General features: G+C 44.1%; 1 protein-coding gene across 1 annotated transcript in view; it reads left to right on the forward strand.

The window, feature by feature from the left end:
* The window catches only part of LOC134343749 (serum paraoxonase/arylesterase 2-like), a 66819-nt gene that overhangs the window by 14506 nt on the left and 38147 nt on the right, over positions 1–14166 (forward strand). The window contains 2 exon segments of the mRNA XM_063042491.1: positions 168–315; positions 853–979. Coding sequence (XP_062898561.1) covers positions 168–315; positions 853–979 — 275 coding nt within the window.

The raw sequence follows: 14166 nt of genomic DNA on the forward strand, positions 1-14166 counted from the left end.
ATCTACTGTGCAGTAATATGTGATGATTTATTGTATTTTAAAACTTTAAGAATGTGCAGCTTTTGTGCTGTATGCTTGGTGATTCAACTCTATTGCTTCATATTGGGCATGTTTATATTATGATAAGATAAAACCTGTTTATTTCTTGTTCATTTGTGTATTTTAAGATACCCAACTTAGCACCTGATCAGCCTGGGTGGATTTTCTTGGCGGATTTAAACAACCCAGCACTGGGAGCTGTTAAATTGAGAATTAGTCATGGGTTTGAAGTAAAGTCCTTTAATCCACATGGATTGGGCACATTCATAGAAAAAGGTAAAGGTGTCATCAATTGATCTTCACTTGTGGAGAGAGGAGGGAGTGTTCCAGATCTGAAAGGTCTCATGAATCAATAAATAGAGAACAGAAAGTCTTTGGTTGTCTTTTCCAAGTAAATGTAGTATTTATTTTGACACTTTTTAAATATCCCATGTTGTTTGATGCTAGAACATTACCATGAATGGATTCTGGTTGATCAGACATTTAAGTAGTGGAGTATTATGTAGAAAACTGTGAATTTATGCACTTCAGTAAGAGAAACGTAAAGGTAGATTATTATTTGAATGAGAAAGATTGCAGGTACGTGAAATACAAAGGAATCCAGGTGTTCTTGTGCACAAATCACATAACTTATTAGGCAGTTGCAGCATGTAATTAGGAAAGCAAAGGGCACTTGGGTCTTTATTGCGAGAGAATTGGGAAGTATTTTTACAATTGAGTATGACACTTGCTCCTTATCTATGTCCTCTAGTTCTAGTTGCCTCTGATTGGGAATGTTTCCTGTGTTGTTAATGTTATTTCTTTTAATTCTAGGTGGTGCTGTTCTTGCTTTTCTTCTGAATCACCCACTGCATGCCACCACCATGGAAATATTTAAGTTTGAAGAAGAACAACTCAGTCTGACTCATTTAAAGACCATCCAACATGAGCTTTTAAACAAGTATGTCATATGAACATAAACAAGTCTGCTTTGAACTGATGGACAAGCTGGTATGACTTTTTTATCTTTCATCTTGTGATGAGTTAAAACTTAGTTTTGATTGAAGAGTATTTAAGTATTGCATGCCTCATCTAAGAGTTTTGGGGAGTCTACAGGGTACATTGACTCTTATTCTGATTCCTTCCCACCCTGTGGGTTACCTTTGGCCCAGACAAACAGAGCTGTTAAACTGACAGTTAAGGTACTTTTACTTTATTGATTTAGCATGGGATTTGGAGTTCTTTGACTGCAGGGATGTGATATTACAGAATAGGAATATGTATTGCCTTATGGTTAGACTATAAATACAAAATAATTATAATGTATTCATGTAGAGTAAATTATGTGTGCCTGATCCACGTCACATACTGAGAGTCATAAATATGGCCCACAATGGCAAGAGGATGAAGAAGCAGTACCTTGACTTGAACCTATAGGCACATTGTTCCACCCACTTGCATATCTTCTCCAGCTCATTCTAAGGTGAATGAGCTACCTCCTGTTGCCATTGCCTCCTTCATTTTTATGTTGATCTGTAGGCTTATCAGCTTCCAAAGTTCAAAGTGAATCTTATTATCAAAGTATACATATGCTACCAAATACTACCCTGAGATTCATTTTCTTGCAGTCGGTCAGGATAGAATAAAGAGGTACTATAAAATCAATGAAGTACTACACACTAACAAAGACTGACAAATTGTGCAAATACGAAAAGAAACAAGTAAATAAATAATACTGGGAACATAAGTTGTGAATTCCTTGAACGTCAGTTCAGTGTTGTGGTGAGTGAAGATGTCCGTGCTGCATCAGAAGCCCTGATGGTTGAAAAGTAATAAGGGCTCCTCAAACTTGCGGCAGTGTCCTCTGTAGATGTGCTCGCTGGTGGGGAGGGCTTTTCCTGTGATGGACTGGGCTGTATCCATCACTTTTTGTAGGCTTTTCCATTCCTGTGCACTGGAGTTTCTGTACCAGGAACTGATCAGTATGCTCTCTATAGAAAAACACACACAAAACGCTCGAGGAATCAGCAGGTCACGCAGCAGCTATGGAAATGAATAAAACAGTCAACATTATGAGCTGAGACCCTTCTTTGGGACTGGAAAGGAAGGAGGAAGATGCCAGAATGAGAAGGTGGGGGGAGGCGAAGGAGGATTGCTAGAAGGTGAAGGTGAAGCCAGGTGGGTAGGAAAGGTCAAGGGCTTGAGAAGAAGGATTCTCATAGGAGGAGAGAGTGGACCACAGAGGAAAGGAAGAGAGAGGATCACCAGGAAAAAAATTACCAGAAGGAGAAATTGATATTAATGCCATTACGTTGGAGGATACCTACACAGAATATAAGGAGCTGCTGGTCCACCCTGAGAGTGGCTTCATCATTGCATAAGAGGAGGCCATGGCACGACCTGTCGGAATGAGAATGGGGGTAGGAATTAAAATGGCTGGCCACCTAGAAATTCCAATTTTTGTGGATGGAGAGAAGGTGCTTGAGAAAGCAGTCCCCCAGTTTACATCAGATCTCACCAATGTAGGGGAGGCTGCATCAGGAGCACCAGATATAGTAGACTACCCTGACGGATTCACAGATGAAATGTTGCCTCACTTGGATGCACTGTTTGGGGCCCTGAATGGAAGTTAGGGAGGAGGCAAATGGACAAGTGTAGCATATGCAGGGTTATGTGCCAGGAGGGAGATTAGTGGGGAGGGATGAATGGACTAGGGAATCACTGGGAGAAATCCCTGTGGAAAACGGAGTGTGTGTTGGGGGGGGGGGTGTAAAGATGTATCTGGTGGTAGAATCCTGTTATAGGGTGGGAAGAGGTTTAGTCAAGATTACTCTGGGAATTGGTAGGTTTATAAAAGACGTCAGCAGACAGATTTTCTCCAGAGATGGAGATATCGAGTAATGGGAGGAAGGTGTCAGAAATGGCCCATATGAATTTAAGGGCAGGGTGAAAGTTGGAGGCAAAGTTGATAAAATTGATGATTTCAGCATGGATGCATGAAGAGGCACCAATGCAGTTATTAATGTAACACAGAAAGTGTTGGGGAGCATCACAGGGGAAGGCTTAGAACATGGACTGTTCTACATAGCCAACAAAAAGGCAGGCATAGCTGGAGCCCATTGGGGTGCCCATGGCTACTCCTTGAGTCTGGAGAAAGTGGGAGGTGATAAAGGAGAAATTGTTGAGAGTGAAGACCAGTTCTGCTAGATGGAGGAGGGCAGTGGTGGAGGGGAACCAGTTGGCTCTGGCAGACGGCGGAGGGCGGAGGTACTCTCTAAAGATTGTCAGAGCTTTAGTTAATATACTGAATCTGTGCAAACCTCTAAGAAAGGAGAGGCACTGCCATGCTTTCTTTGAAATGGCATTTACATGTTGGTCACAGGATTGATCCTCTGATAGAGTATGATGATGTCCAGAAATTTTAAATTTGTTCTGTTTTTGGATCTGGATTATTTTGAATAAATAGATATGATAATGATCCAAGCACTCATCTAAGAGTCTTCTTCAGTTCTGATCCATGGTGGGTAGAGTGGGGTATGACACCACCTATCAGCTTCTTACAATGCAGTCCAAACATCTCTACCCTGGCACCTCCACAACAGTTCACACCTCCATTCATACAAAGATAAGGCTAATGACCCTCTCATTACCTCTTTGACTCTTAACAACACTCATGTGTTTGCTATACCTTTAAACAACTAGAGTTTAAAAGCTGGAAAGCTACCCACTATAGAACCGAAGAAGCACCTCGGATGAGCTAGACTGCACAGCTAAAGCCCAGCTGCTTTGATTTACTGTTGCTTGAGATCCAAACATTTGACTTCTGAGATACTTCAGACAGTTCATCCACAGATTTGGATTAATTCCAAATTAGAGATTGTATTTTGTTTCCTTCAGTCAGTTCCTTTTCCATTCTCAGTGATTAACTTGAACCATCCCGCACTAACTTTTAGTTACTAGTCTTTCATAGGCAACTTAATCTTTGGAAGCTGGGAACCGTCCACCCACATATGTGGTCTTTGATCAAGTCTAACAATGAGATTGAAGTTAAACTCTGAAGCCAGGAGAATGGAATAATCCTTAGCAGGAAATGGGAGGGGAGACAGTATTGTTATGTTAATTTTGGGAGATGGGTATTGTTGGTCAGTTAATATTAAGCATGGCTCCATGGCTTATTCCCAAAAATAGAAAAATCCCTCCATGTCTATTCTCTTCGTCCCCTAAGCCTGCACACTGACAGTAGCATTATTGCTCAGCGAACTGACCTGTGCCTTTTAGGTGCTGAACACAAACCCTCTCACATCATTTCCCATCTTTTCCCAAGCCATGAGTCAATCACTAAATGTTAAATCATCATCTCACAGACCAACACTGTAATTACATTGTTGTTGATTTTGATGGTGATACGAGGATAGATAGAGAAATTGTGAATACATCACATCTAAGGAGGCTACAAATAGATATACTTCGACAGAATGGCAAAGATGTGGCAATTGGAGTGTGATTTTGGAATACATTAATATTGACCATTTATATAGGAAAAATTAAAGAAAACGTACAAAACTACTTCAATGTTGAATGACTGAGGAGTTCTGAATTGCACAAGAATCTGGTGCGTGATTTGAAAAAGGCTAGTATGCAAGCACAGAAAATTTTAAGGGAAGTTGAGAGAATCTTATTGTTTACTGTTAGTGGAATTGATCATAAATGTAGAGAGATTACACTTCAGTTATGTAGAACGTTAGTGAAACCGCATTTGGAATACAGTTCTTTTGTTTTAAAGAAGGATTTTAATGCATTGGAAGCATTTTGAAAAGACGTCATCTGGCTGAACAATGAGGCTAGACATTTATTTACTAGAGTTTAGAAGAGTGAGAGGAGAATAATTGAAAGATCTTGAGTAGATTTGGCAGGGTGGATGAGGGGAGGATTTTTGTCTTGAGAGGACATCTAGAGCTGGAAGTTACTATTTAAATCAGGGGGTTATTCAATTTAGAGCCATTCGAGATATTTTCTATAATGGTTCTGCACCTTTGTTACTCTTTTTCACAAAGGTGGAGGGGAAGAATTTTGGAAGCAGGGTCTTTGAATTTTTTTATACTTTATTGTCACCAAACAATTGATGCTAGAATGTACGATCATCACAGCAATATTTGATTCTACGCTTCCCGCTCCCTGGATTACAGATATTAAATATTAAGAATAGTAAAAATTAGTAAATATTAAAAATTTAAATTGTAAATCATAAATAGAAAATAGAAAAACGGAAAGTAAGGTAGTGCAAAAAATCCGAGAGGCAGATCCGGATATTTGGAGGGTATGGCACAGATCCGGGTCAGGATCCGTTCAGCAGTCTTATCACAGTTGGAAAGAAGCTGTTCCCAAATCTGGCCGTATGAGTCTTCAAGCTCTTGATTCTTCTCCTGGAGGGAAGAGGGACGAAAAGTGTGTTGGCTGGGTGGGTTGTGTCCTTAATTATCCCGGCAGCACTGCTCCGACAGCGTGCAGTGTAAAGTGAGTCCAAGGACGGAAGATCGGTTTGGACAGGACCCAGGCTGTAAAAATAGGGGACAAACTCTCCTCTACAATCACTCTGAGCCCCGGTGCCCCTCAAGGCTGTGTACTCAGCCCCCTGCTGTACTCACTGTACACCCATGATTGTGCTGCTGAGTTTCCATCGAACTCAATATATAAGTTTGCTGATGACACAACAATTGTAGGCCGTATCTCGGGTAATGATGAGTTTGAGTACAGAGAGGAAATTAAGAACCTGGTGCCATGGTGCAAAGTCAATAACCTATCCCTCAACGTCAGCAAGATGAAGGAATTTGTTGTTGACTTCAGAAGGAGTAGTGGACCGCACCACCCCATTTACATCAGTGGTGCACAAGTGGAACAGGTCCAAATCTTTAAGTTCCTCGGGGTCAATATCACAAGTGACCTGACTTGGTCCAACTAAGCAGAGTCCACTGCCAAAAAGACCCACTAGTGCCTTTACTTCCTGAGAAAGCTAAGGAAATTTGGCCTGTCCCCTAAAACCCTCACTAATTTTTATAGGTGCACCATAGAAAGCATTCTTCTAGGGTGCATCACAACCTGGTGTAGAAGTTGTCCTGTCCAAGACCAGAAGAAGCTGCAGAAGATCGTGAACACAGCGCAGCACATCACACAAACCAATCTTCCGTCCTTGGACTCACTTTGCACCACACGCTGTCGGAGCAGTGCTGCCAGGATAATCAAGGACATGACCCACCCAGCAAACACAATTTTCGTCCCTCTTCCCTCTGGGAGAAGGCTCAGGTGTTTGAAGACTCATACGGCCAGATTTGGGAACAGCTTCTTTCCAACTGTGATAAGACTGCTGAACGGATCCTGATGCAGATTTGGGCCATACCCTCCAAATATCCTGACCTGCCTCTTGGTTTACTTTTTGCACTACCTTACTTTCCCTTTCTATTTTCTATTTGTGATTTATAATTTAAATTTGTAATATTTACTATTGATTTGTACTCCAGGGAGCAGGAAGCGCAGAACCAAATATCGCTGTGATGATTGTACGCTCTAGGATCAATTGTTTGGCGACAATAAAGTAAAGTAAAGATCCCTTTGCACTGCAACATTTTTGTAATAGTATGTATGATTTCTTTGTCCAATTTAAGTCCCAGCATGAGACCCAATACAGTAAAAACTTTGATATTCTGGCAAGATCAGCCTACTGTTATTGGATTGTTAGATATTTCAGATTGTTGCATATTACTCCTACCCGAAGCGTCACCCGTACTACCTGCTACAGCTTCAGCTATCCTAAGAGTGGTCTTTATCCCAGCTCAGGTGGACATGAAGCCTCACTGACCTATACTCTGTGGTCCACAGTCTTGAAACAGGAAACCCTGAGGACCTCCTCATCATTGCTGGTGACTTCAACCAGACAACTTCAAAAGTGTACTACCAAAATACTTTCAGCATGTCCCCTGTCCACCCAGAGCTCTAAACACCCTCGACCATTGCTATACAACTAACAATGATGCCTACTTATCCACCCCATCCACACTTCAATAAATCAGACCACCAGGCTATGCTCCTTCTCCATGCATACAAACAGAAGCTAAAATGGGAGGATCCACTACAAAAAAAGTTATACAATGCTGGTCTGAGGAAACAGGTGTGTCATGGTCCGGATCGGGTTCCCTTTAAATTTCCTTTGTTTGTGTTACGATCGGGACTGTTGACTCCTTGTTTCCCTTTAATTCCCTGGTGATTAAAGGCAATTTACTCTCGACCGAACTGGCAGTTTATAAATCTCCGGCTTTCAGCTGTTTGGGCTGGAGCATTAGGGAGCATTAATGAAGTTACTGAAGCTAGTGCGAGCCAAAGTCATCTTGCCAGAGCCAACTAAGTTTCTTACCGGAGCAAGTCTCCTCCCAAAGCAAGTGCCAGCAAGCCGCCTTCCATTGCCAGAGCGGGTCCGTCAAAGTTAACCCGCCGGGGTGAGTCAAGAGCTCGCCACTGCTTGGAGAGTACTTGGGGCCCAGTTATAGTACTGTCTATCGTTGTGTGGTCTCCATATCCATGTCCTGTGTCTAAAAGGGGTCACGGCCCTGTACCCTGGAAGGGCCCTGATCCTGTGTCAAGAAGAGTCCCGGCTCCACGTCCTGTGTCAAAGGAGGATTCCCGGCTCAGTGTTCTTTGTCCTGTGTTTGAGTTCCAAATACCAAGTCCATGTCTGGGTCCTGACGTTCAAGTATCAAGTCCAATCTTCGAGGTTCAAGTATCAAGTTCAAGCTCTGGGGTTTCAAGTATAAAGTCCTGGCTCCGAGGTCTGTGTTCCGAGTCCTGGCTCCAAGCCCTAGCCCAGACCCTGAATCCCAGCCTAGTCCAGGGCCTGAGTCCCAGCCTAGCCCAGACCCTGAGTCCCAGCCTAGCCCAGGGTCTGAGTCCCAGCCTAGTCCAGGGCCTGAGTCCTTGTCCATTACACTTATTCCCACTTCCGCTTTGCCCTCTCCTTGATTCCTCTCTGTTCTATCCTTGTGTCATGGCTTTCCTTGTAATTATCAATCAACTCTATTTAGTTAAGCCTACAAAACGTGCCTGTGTCCTGCACTTGGGTCCACCCTTGCTCCGCATTTGTGACAAGGTGAACTTCTACACAACTGTTTGAGTCAGTAGACTGGTCCATGTTCAAACCCTCAGCTGCCAGGCCAGATAGGCAAAGATTCCCGCCAGATTATCTGAACAGGATTCGAACTGCAAGACCTTCTACCGCATCTTTAATGTATCTTCTAAGAAATACGTTGCAAAGTCTTTACAGGCAAGGATATGCTTTTTTTTCGCGGGACATGTGGTTTAAATCTAATACTATGCATCAGCCAGGTAACATCATCCCTGCAGTAAAGTATGGTGGAAGTAGCATAATACTATAGGGATGCTTTTCAGCAGCAGGAACTGGAAATCTGGTCAGGATAGATGAGAAAATAAATGCTGCTAAATACAGAGAGATCCTGGATTAAAACCAGCTAGCCTCTGCCAGAAAGCTTAAACTGGGGAGGAAGTTCGTCATTCAGCAGGACAACAACCCAAAGCACTCTGCCAGAGCAACCATGGAATGGCTTTAAATGAAGAATTTTGATGTCCTTGGTGGCCCAGTCAGAGTTCTGACCTTAAGCTGATCGAACATCTCTGGCAAGACCTCAAGATTGCTGTCCACTGCTGCTCCCATCTAACCTGACACAGCTTAAGCAATTTTGCAAGGAGGAATGAGCAAGTCTTGCTCGATCACATTGTGTAAAGCTAACAGAGACTCACCCAAAAAAATACTACTGGCTGTAATAGCTATACGAGATGGCTCAACTAAGTACTGAGCAAAGCGGGGTGATTACTTCTGAATTGTTGACATTTCAGATTTTAAATTTGTAGTTTTTCATGCTTTACAATTTTTCCAATTTTTTGGGCTGTATGGGAAAAAAGGAGCATGTGATTCACAAATAAAAATTCTCAGCTGAATTGATCAAAATCCTTGGTCACAAATAAAGGGTTGGGGTCTGAATACTTTTTCAAGGCACTGTATGGTAGTTTGATATGACAACTACTCTGCACATGATGACAAAAAAAACAGCAGCGAGTTGAAGATACAGTTCAGCACACCACAGGAACCAGCCAAACCTCTATGGACTCTGTCTTGTCACATACCCCGTGACGGGTTAAAGAACCAGCAGAAATAGAAAACACTTTGGAGCCTGGTATTGCTATTAACTAATAATATTTATTAGTAAATATGCAATGCAGTACTATAAATTCAGATACATCAAACAGGTTATCAAAGGTTATACATATATAGAAACATAGAAAATAGGTGCAGGAGTAGGCCATTCGGCCCTTCGAGCCTGCACCGCCATTTATTATGATCATGGCTGATCATCCAACTCAGAACCCCGCCCCAGCCTTCCCTCCATACCCCCTGATCCCCGTAGCCACAAGGGCCATATCTAACTCCCTCTTAAATATAGCCAATGAACTGGCCTCAACTGTTTCCTGTGGCAGAGAATTCCACAGATTCACCACTCTCTGTGTGAAGAAGTTTTTCCTAATCTCGGTCCTAAAAGGCTTCCCCTTTATCCTCAAACTGTGACCCCTTGTTCTGGACTTCCCCAACATCGGACAATCTTCCTGCATCTAGCCTGTCCAATCCCTTTAGGATTTTATACGTTTCAATCAGATCCCCCCTCAATCTTCTAAATTCCAACGAGTACAAGCCCAGTTCATCCAGTCTTTCTTCATATGAAAGTCCTGCCATCCCAGGAATCAATCTGGTGAACCTTCTTTGTACTCCCTCTATGGCAAGGATGTCTTTCCTCAGATTAGGGGACCAAAACTGCACACAATACTCCAGGTGTGGTCTCACCAAGGCCTTGTACAACTGCAGTAGTACCTCCCTGCTCCTGTACTCGAATCCTCTCGCTATAAATGCCAGCATACCGTTCGCCTTTTTCACTGCCTGCTGTACCTGCATGCCCACTTTCAATGACTGGTGTATAATGACACCCAGGTCTCGTTGCACCTCCCCTTTTCCTAATCGGCCACCATTCAGATAATAATCTGTTTTCCTATTTTTGCCACCAAAGTGGATAACTTCACATTTATCCACATTAAATTGCATCTGCCATGAATTTGCCCACTCACCCAACCTATCCAAGTCACTCTGCATCCTCTTAGCATCCTCCTCACAGCTAACACTGCCACCCAGCTTCGTGTCATCCGCAAACTTGGAGATGCTGCATTTAATTCCTTCATCCAAGTCATTAATATATATTGTAAACAACTGGGGTCCCAGCACTGAGCCTTGCGGTACCCCACTAGTCACCGCCTGCCATTCTGAAAAGGTCCCGTTTATTCCCACTCTTTGCTTCCTGTCTGCTAACCAATTCTCCATCCACATCAATACCTTACCCCCAATACCGTGTGCTTTCAGTTTGCACACTAATCTCCTGTGTGGGACCTTGTCAAAAGCCTTTTGAAAATCCAAATATACCACATCCACTGGTTCTCCCCTATCCACTCTACTAGTTACATCCTCAAAAAATTCTATGAGATTCGTCAGACATGATTTTCCTTTCACAAATCCATGCTGACTTTGTCCGATGATTTCACTGCTTTCCAAATGTGCTGTTATCACATCTTTGATAACTGACTCCAGCAGTTTCCCCACCACCGACGTTAGGCTAACCGGTCTATAATTCCCCGGTTTCTCTCTCCCTCCTTTTTTAAAAAATGGGGTTACATTAGCCACCCTCCAATCCTCAGGAACTAGTCCAGAATCTAACGAGTTTTGAAAAATTATCACTAATGCATCCACTATTTCTTGGGCTACTTCCTTAAGCACTCTAGGATGCAGACCATCTGGCCCTGGGGATTTATCTGCCTTCAATCCCTCCAATTTACCTAACACCACTTCCCTACTAACATGTATTTTGCTCAGTTCCTCCATCTCACTGGACCCTCTGTCCCCTTCTATTTCTGGAAGATTATTTATGTCCTCCTTAGTGAAGACAGAACCAAAGTAATTATTCAATTGGTCCGTGTGTCCACACTTTCAATGTATTCAATATAAGTGTGGAAATACAGAAACCAAGCTTCTTCAAGCCTAGGGGTAAATGGATACAGTCTTACAGTGATAGTTCAGTTCAGTTCAGTTCGTGGTATTCAACTGAGTAGTGATGAAGAGAGAGAGAGAGAGAGAGGTGTTTAGTTCTTCAGGTGAGCTGATGCCGTCAATCTTCCCGTTGTCCTCCAAAATCCTTTAGAAGTCACAGAATGTGACCACAACAAGGGGACTGTTTTCTGTGCTGGAGTTATCAACCCAGGCGAGGGTTGAACACACTAATAACTTACCACCTGTCACACCTTTTTCATACTACGAGAGCCACTAATTGATCCTCTGAAAACCCACCTTTCTGTGGGCACAACAAAGCTCATCCAGTGTCCAAAATCGTGTGTCTGTCTGTCTACCAGCTGACTTTCTATTTGTCTCAGGATGCTGAATACCAGCTGTCCATCAAGTAGCTCCTCCCTTCTCTCTCTGAAGGAACACAGAAGCTGGCAGTGTTCTTGCAAAGTGTAAACATGCTGCAGAGAAACCATAACACCAACTCCAAGCAGTCTTCACCGCTCTCTCTCTTAATAACATGGTGTTTATGTTGTACAACTCGCTCTCTCTCTCTCTCTCTTTCTCTCTCCCCCCTTCTCTGTCTCTCTCCTCTCTCCTCTCTCTCTCTCTCTCTCTCTCTCTCTCTCTCTCTCTTCCATAGAAAATATGACCTCTAGGAGTTGTGACGAGAATACACATAAAATTAAGATGTTTGCTGGCCTGGGTTAGCATCAGTGACATCAGCAAGTGGTCTGCCACCTGCCCTCAGGGGAAGGAAAGATAAGGAACAATGGAGCAGCGTCTGGAGATGTGTAATGAAGGGACGTGGGAGAGAGAGCTGTCTGGAGCGGCTCCCCCCTTTGAACCTTGAACTGTTTGAAGTGATGGACAGGCGATACCCCAGCAGGGGGATAAAAAGGGACCGGTTCGCTAAGACACACACACACGCCACCCGAGGTAACGAGACCCTGGAAGCGGTACGCTTCTCACGAGTCGGTGGGAAGTACCAGACAACAGCCAGGGTGGAAAGGTACGATCAGCGGGAACCCGGTGTGTGTCCGCCCTTGCCTGGGTGCCGGGTTCACTGCAGAGGATCGACCGCATCTGGAGGAGGGGTCACAGTCGGTGACCTCAGGTGACATCACCAAGGACCCGCCCAAAAGTTGCTTGTGAGCCATATCGTGGGGCTGTGAGTGAAGCCGTGTCTGAATGATCAGTTGTTCCTGTTCTCTCTCTCTCTCTCTTCCCCCACGTTGTCCATCGCCATGGCAACGATTACTGCGAACTGAACTACTAAACTGGACTGAACTTTGAGTCACTTTGAAATTTGGTCATTTACCCCTAGACAACGATAGAGCTTGATTGATGCTGTTATCTTAATTCTGTGCACATGTGTGGTTATCATTGCTGAACTGTTGCATTTATTATCCTTTCGATTACTGTGTTGCTTGTTTCTTTAATAAAACTTTCTTAGTTCTAGTACTCCAGACTCCAACTGAGTGATCCATTTCTGCTGGTTTGGCAACCCAGTTACGGGGTACGTAACATAAGTGGGGTTCTCGTCCGGGATTTTGAACGCTAAATTTGGGACGGAGTAAATTGATTGGGTCAAAATTCCCGAAAGAAAGAAAAGACAAACAGCAAAAATGGAGGCTGAGGAATTTATAAAGGCGCCGACCTTGGAGGCATTAGAGGATGCCAGGAAATCGGAATTGATAGCTGTGGCCAAACGGTTGAATCTTGCTAAGGTGAAGTCGACAATGAGGAGAGAGGAGATACACAGAGCTATTGTAGAGCACTATGTATCTAAAGGTGTATTTCCCCAAGGTGAGCTGGGGGTGGTGTCTATTGAAAAACCTGCTGGAGACGCGGTACAGGTACAGCTTGATAAACTGAGACTCGAGCACAAGTTCCGGCTACGGCAGTTAGAACACGAAGAGAAAGAGAGGGACAGACAGTTGAAGAGAGAGGAGAAACAGAGGGAAAGGGAATTTGAGCTGGAGAAGTTAAAGATAAGGGCCGAGCAGGGGCTCGTGCCGAACCAAGGTGGAGGGTTCCGGGCGACCCAGGAGGTTAGGCTGGTTCCCCCATTTGACGATACCGACGTGGATCGGTACTTTCTCCACTTCGAAAAAGTGGCTATAAGTCAGGACTGGCCGAGGGATAAGTGGGTTGTCTTACTTCAGAGTGTACTGAAAGGGAAAGCCCAACAAGCTTACTCAGCTTTGTCCGCGGAAGATGCCCAGAGGTATGAGGTGGTGAAAGAGGCCATCCTCAGGATTTATGAGTTGGTCCCGGAGGCATACCGGCAGAGGTTCCGGAATGCGAGGAAACAGTGGGACCGCACGTATTTGGAGTTTGCCCGTGAGATGCAAACATATTGTGAGCGTTGGTGCGCCTCGAAGGGGGTAGAGGGGGATTATGACAGACTGCTACAACTGATCCTGATTGAGCAGTTTAAAGGTTGTGTCCCCGAGGGTATGAGACCCTACCTCGATGAGAAAGAGGCAGCCACGTTAGCCGCAACTGCTAAGTTAGCGGATGAGTATGCGTTGACGCATAAAATGAAGTTTGCCCCGAGTAAAGGCTACCAGAAGGGTAGTCAGGACGGCGGGGAGAGTCCGCCGGAAAAGTCAGAAAGTAAGCCGGGGACTAGTGAAAAGGATAAGGTAGACCGGGAGCAGTCTGGTAGGAAGTCTCCTGGGGTCGTCTGTTATAATTGTGGGAAAGTCGGACACTTTGCGTCCAGGTGCTTTGCCCCAAAGAAGGAGACGGGAAAAGGAAAAACGGCAATGTTGAATGGCTGTATTGAGCTGTTAAGCGAACCGACCGCTAGGGAAGGACAGGTCTGAAAAAGTCCAGGAAGGGCGCGAGAGGTTTATCTCGGCCGGATTGGTGTCAGTGAAGGAGAGGTTAAAACCAGTTCCAGTGCGGATCTGGAGAGACACGGGAGCGTGTCAGTCACTAATATTGAAGAGTGTATTAGAGTTTAGCTCAGAGACCCAGAC

This window comes from Mobula hypostoma, chromosome 3 (assembly GCF_963921235.1).
Source record: "Mobula hypostoma chromosome 3, sMobHyp1.1, whole genome shotgun sequence".
NCBI lineage: Eukaryota > Metazoa > Chordata > Chondrichthyes > Myliobatiformes > Myliobatidae > Mobula > Mobula hypostoma.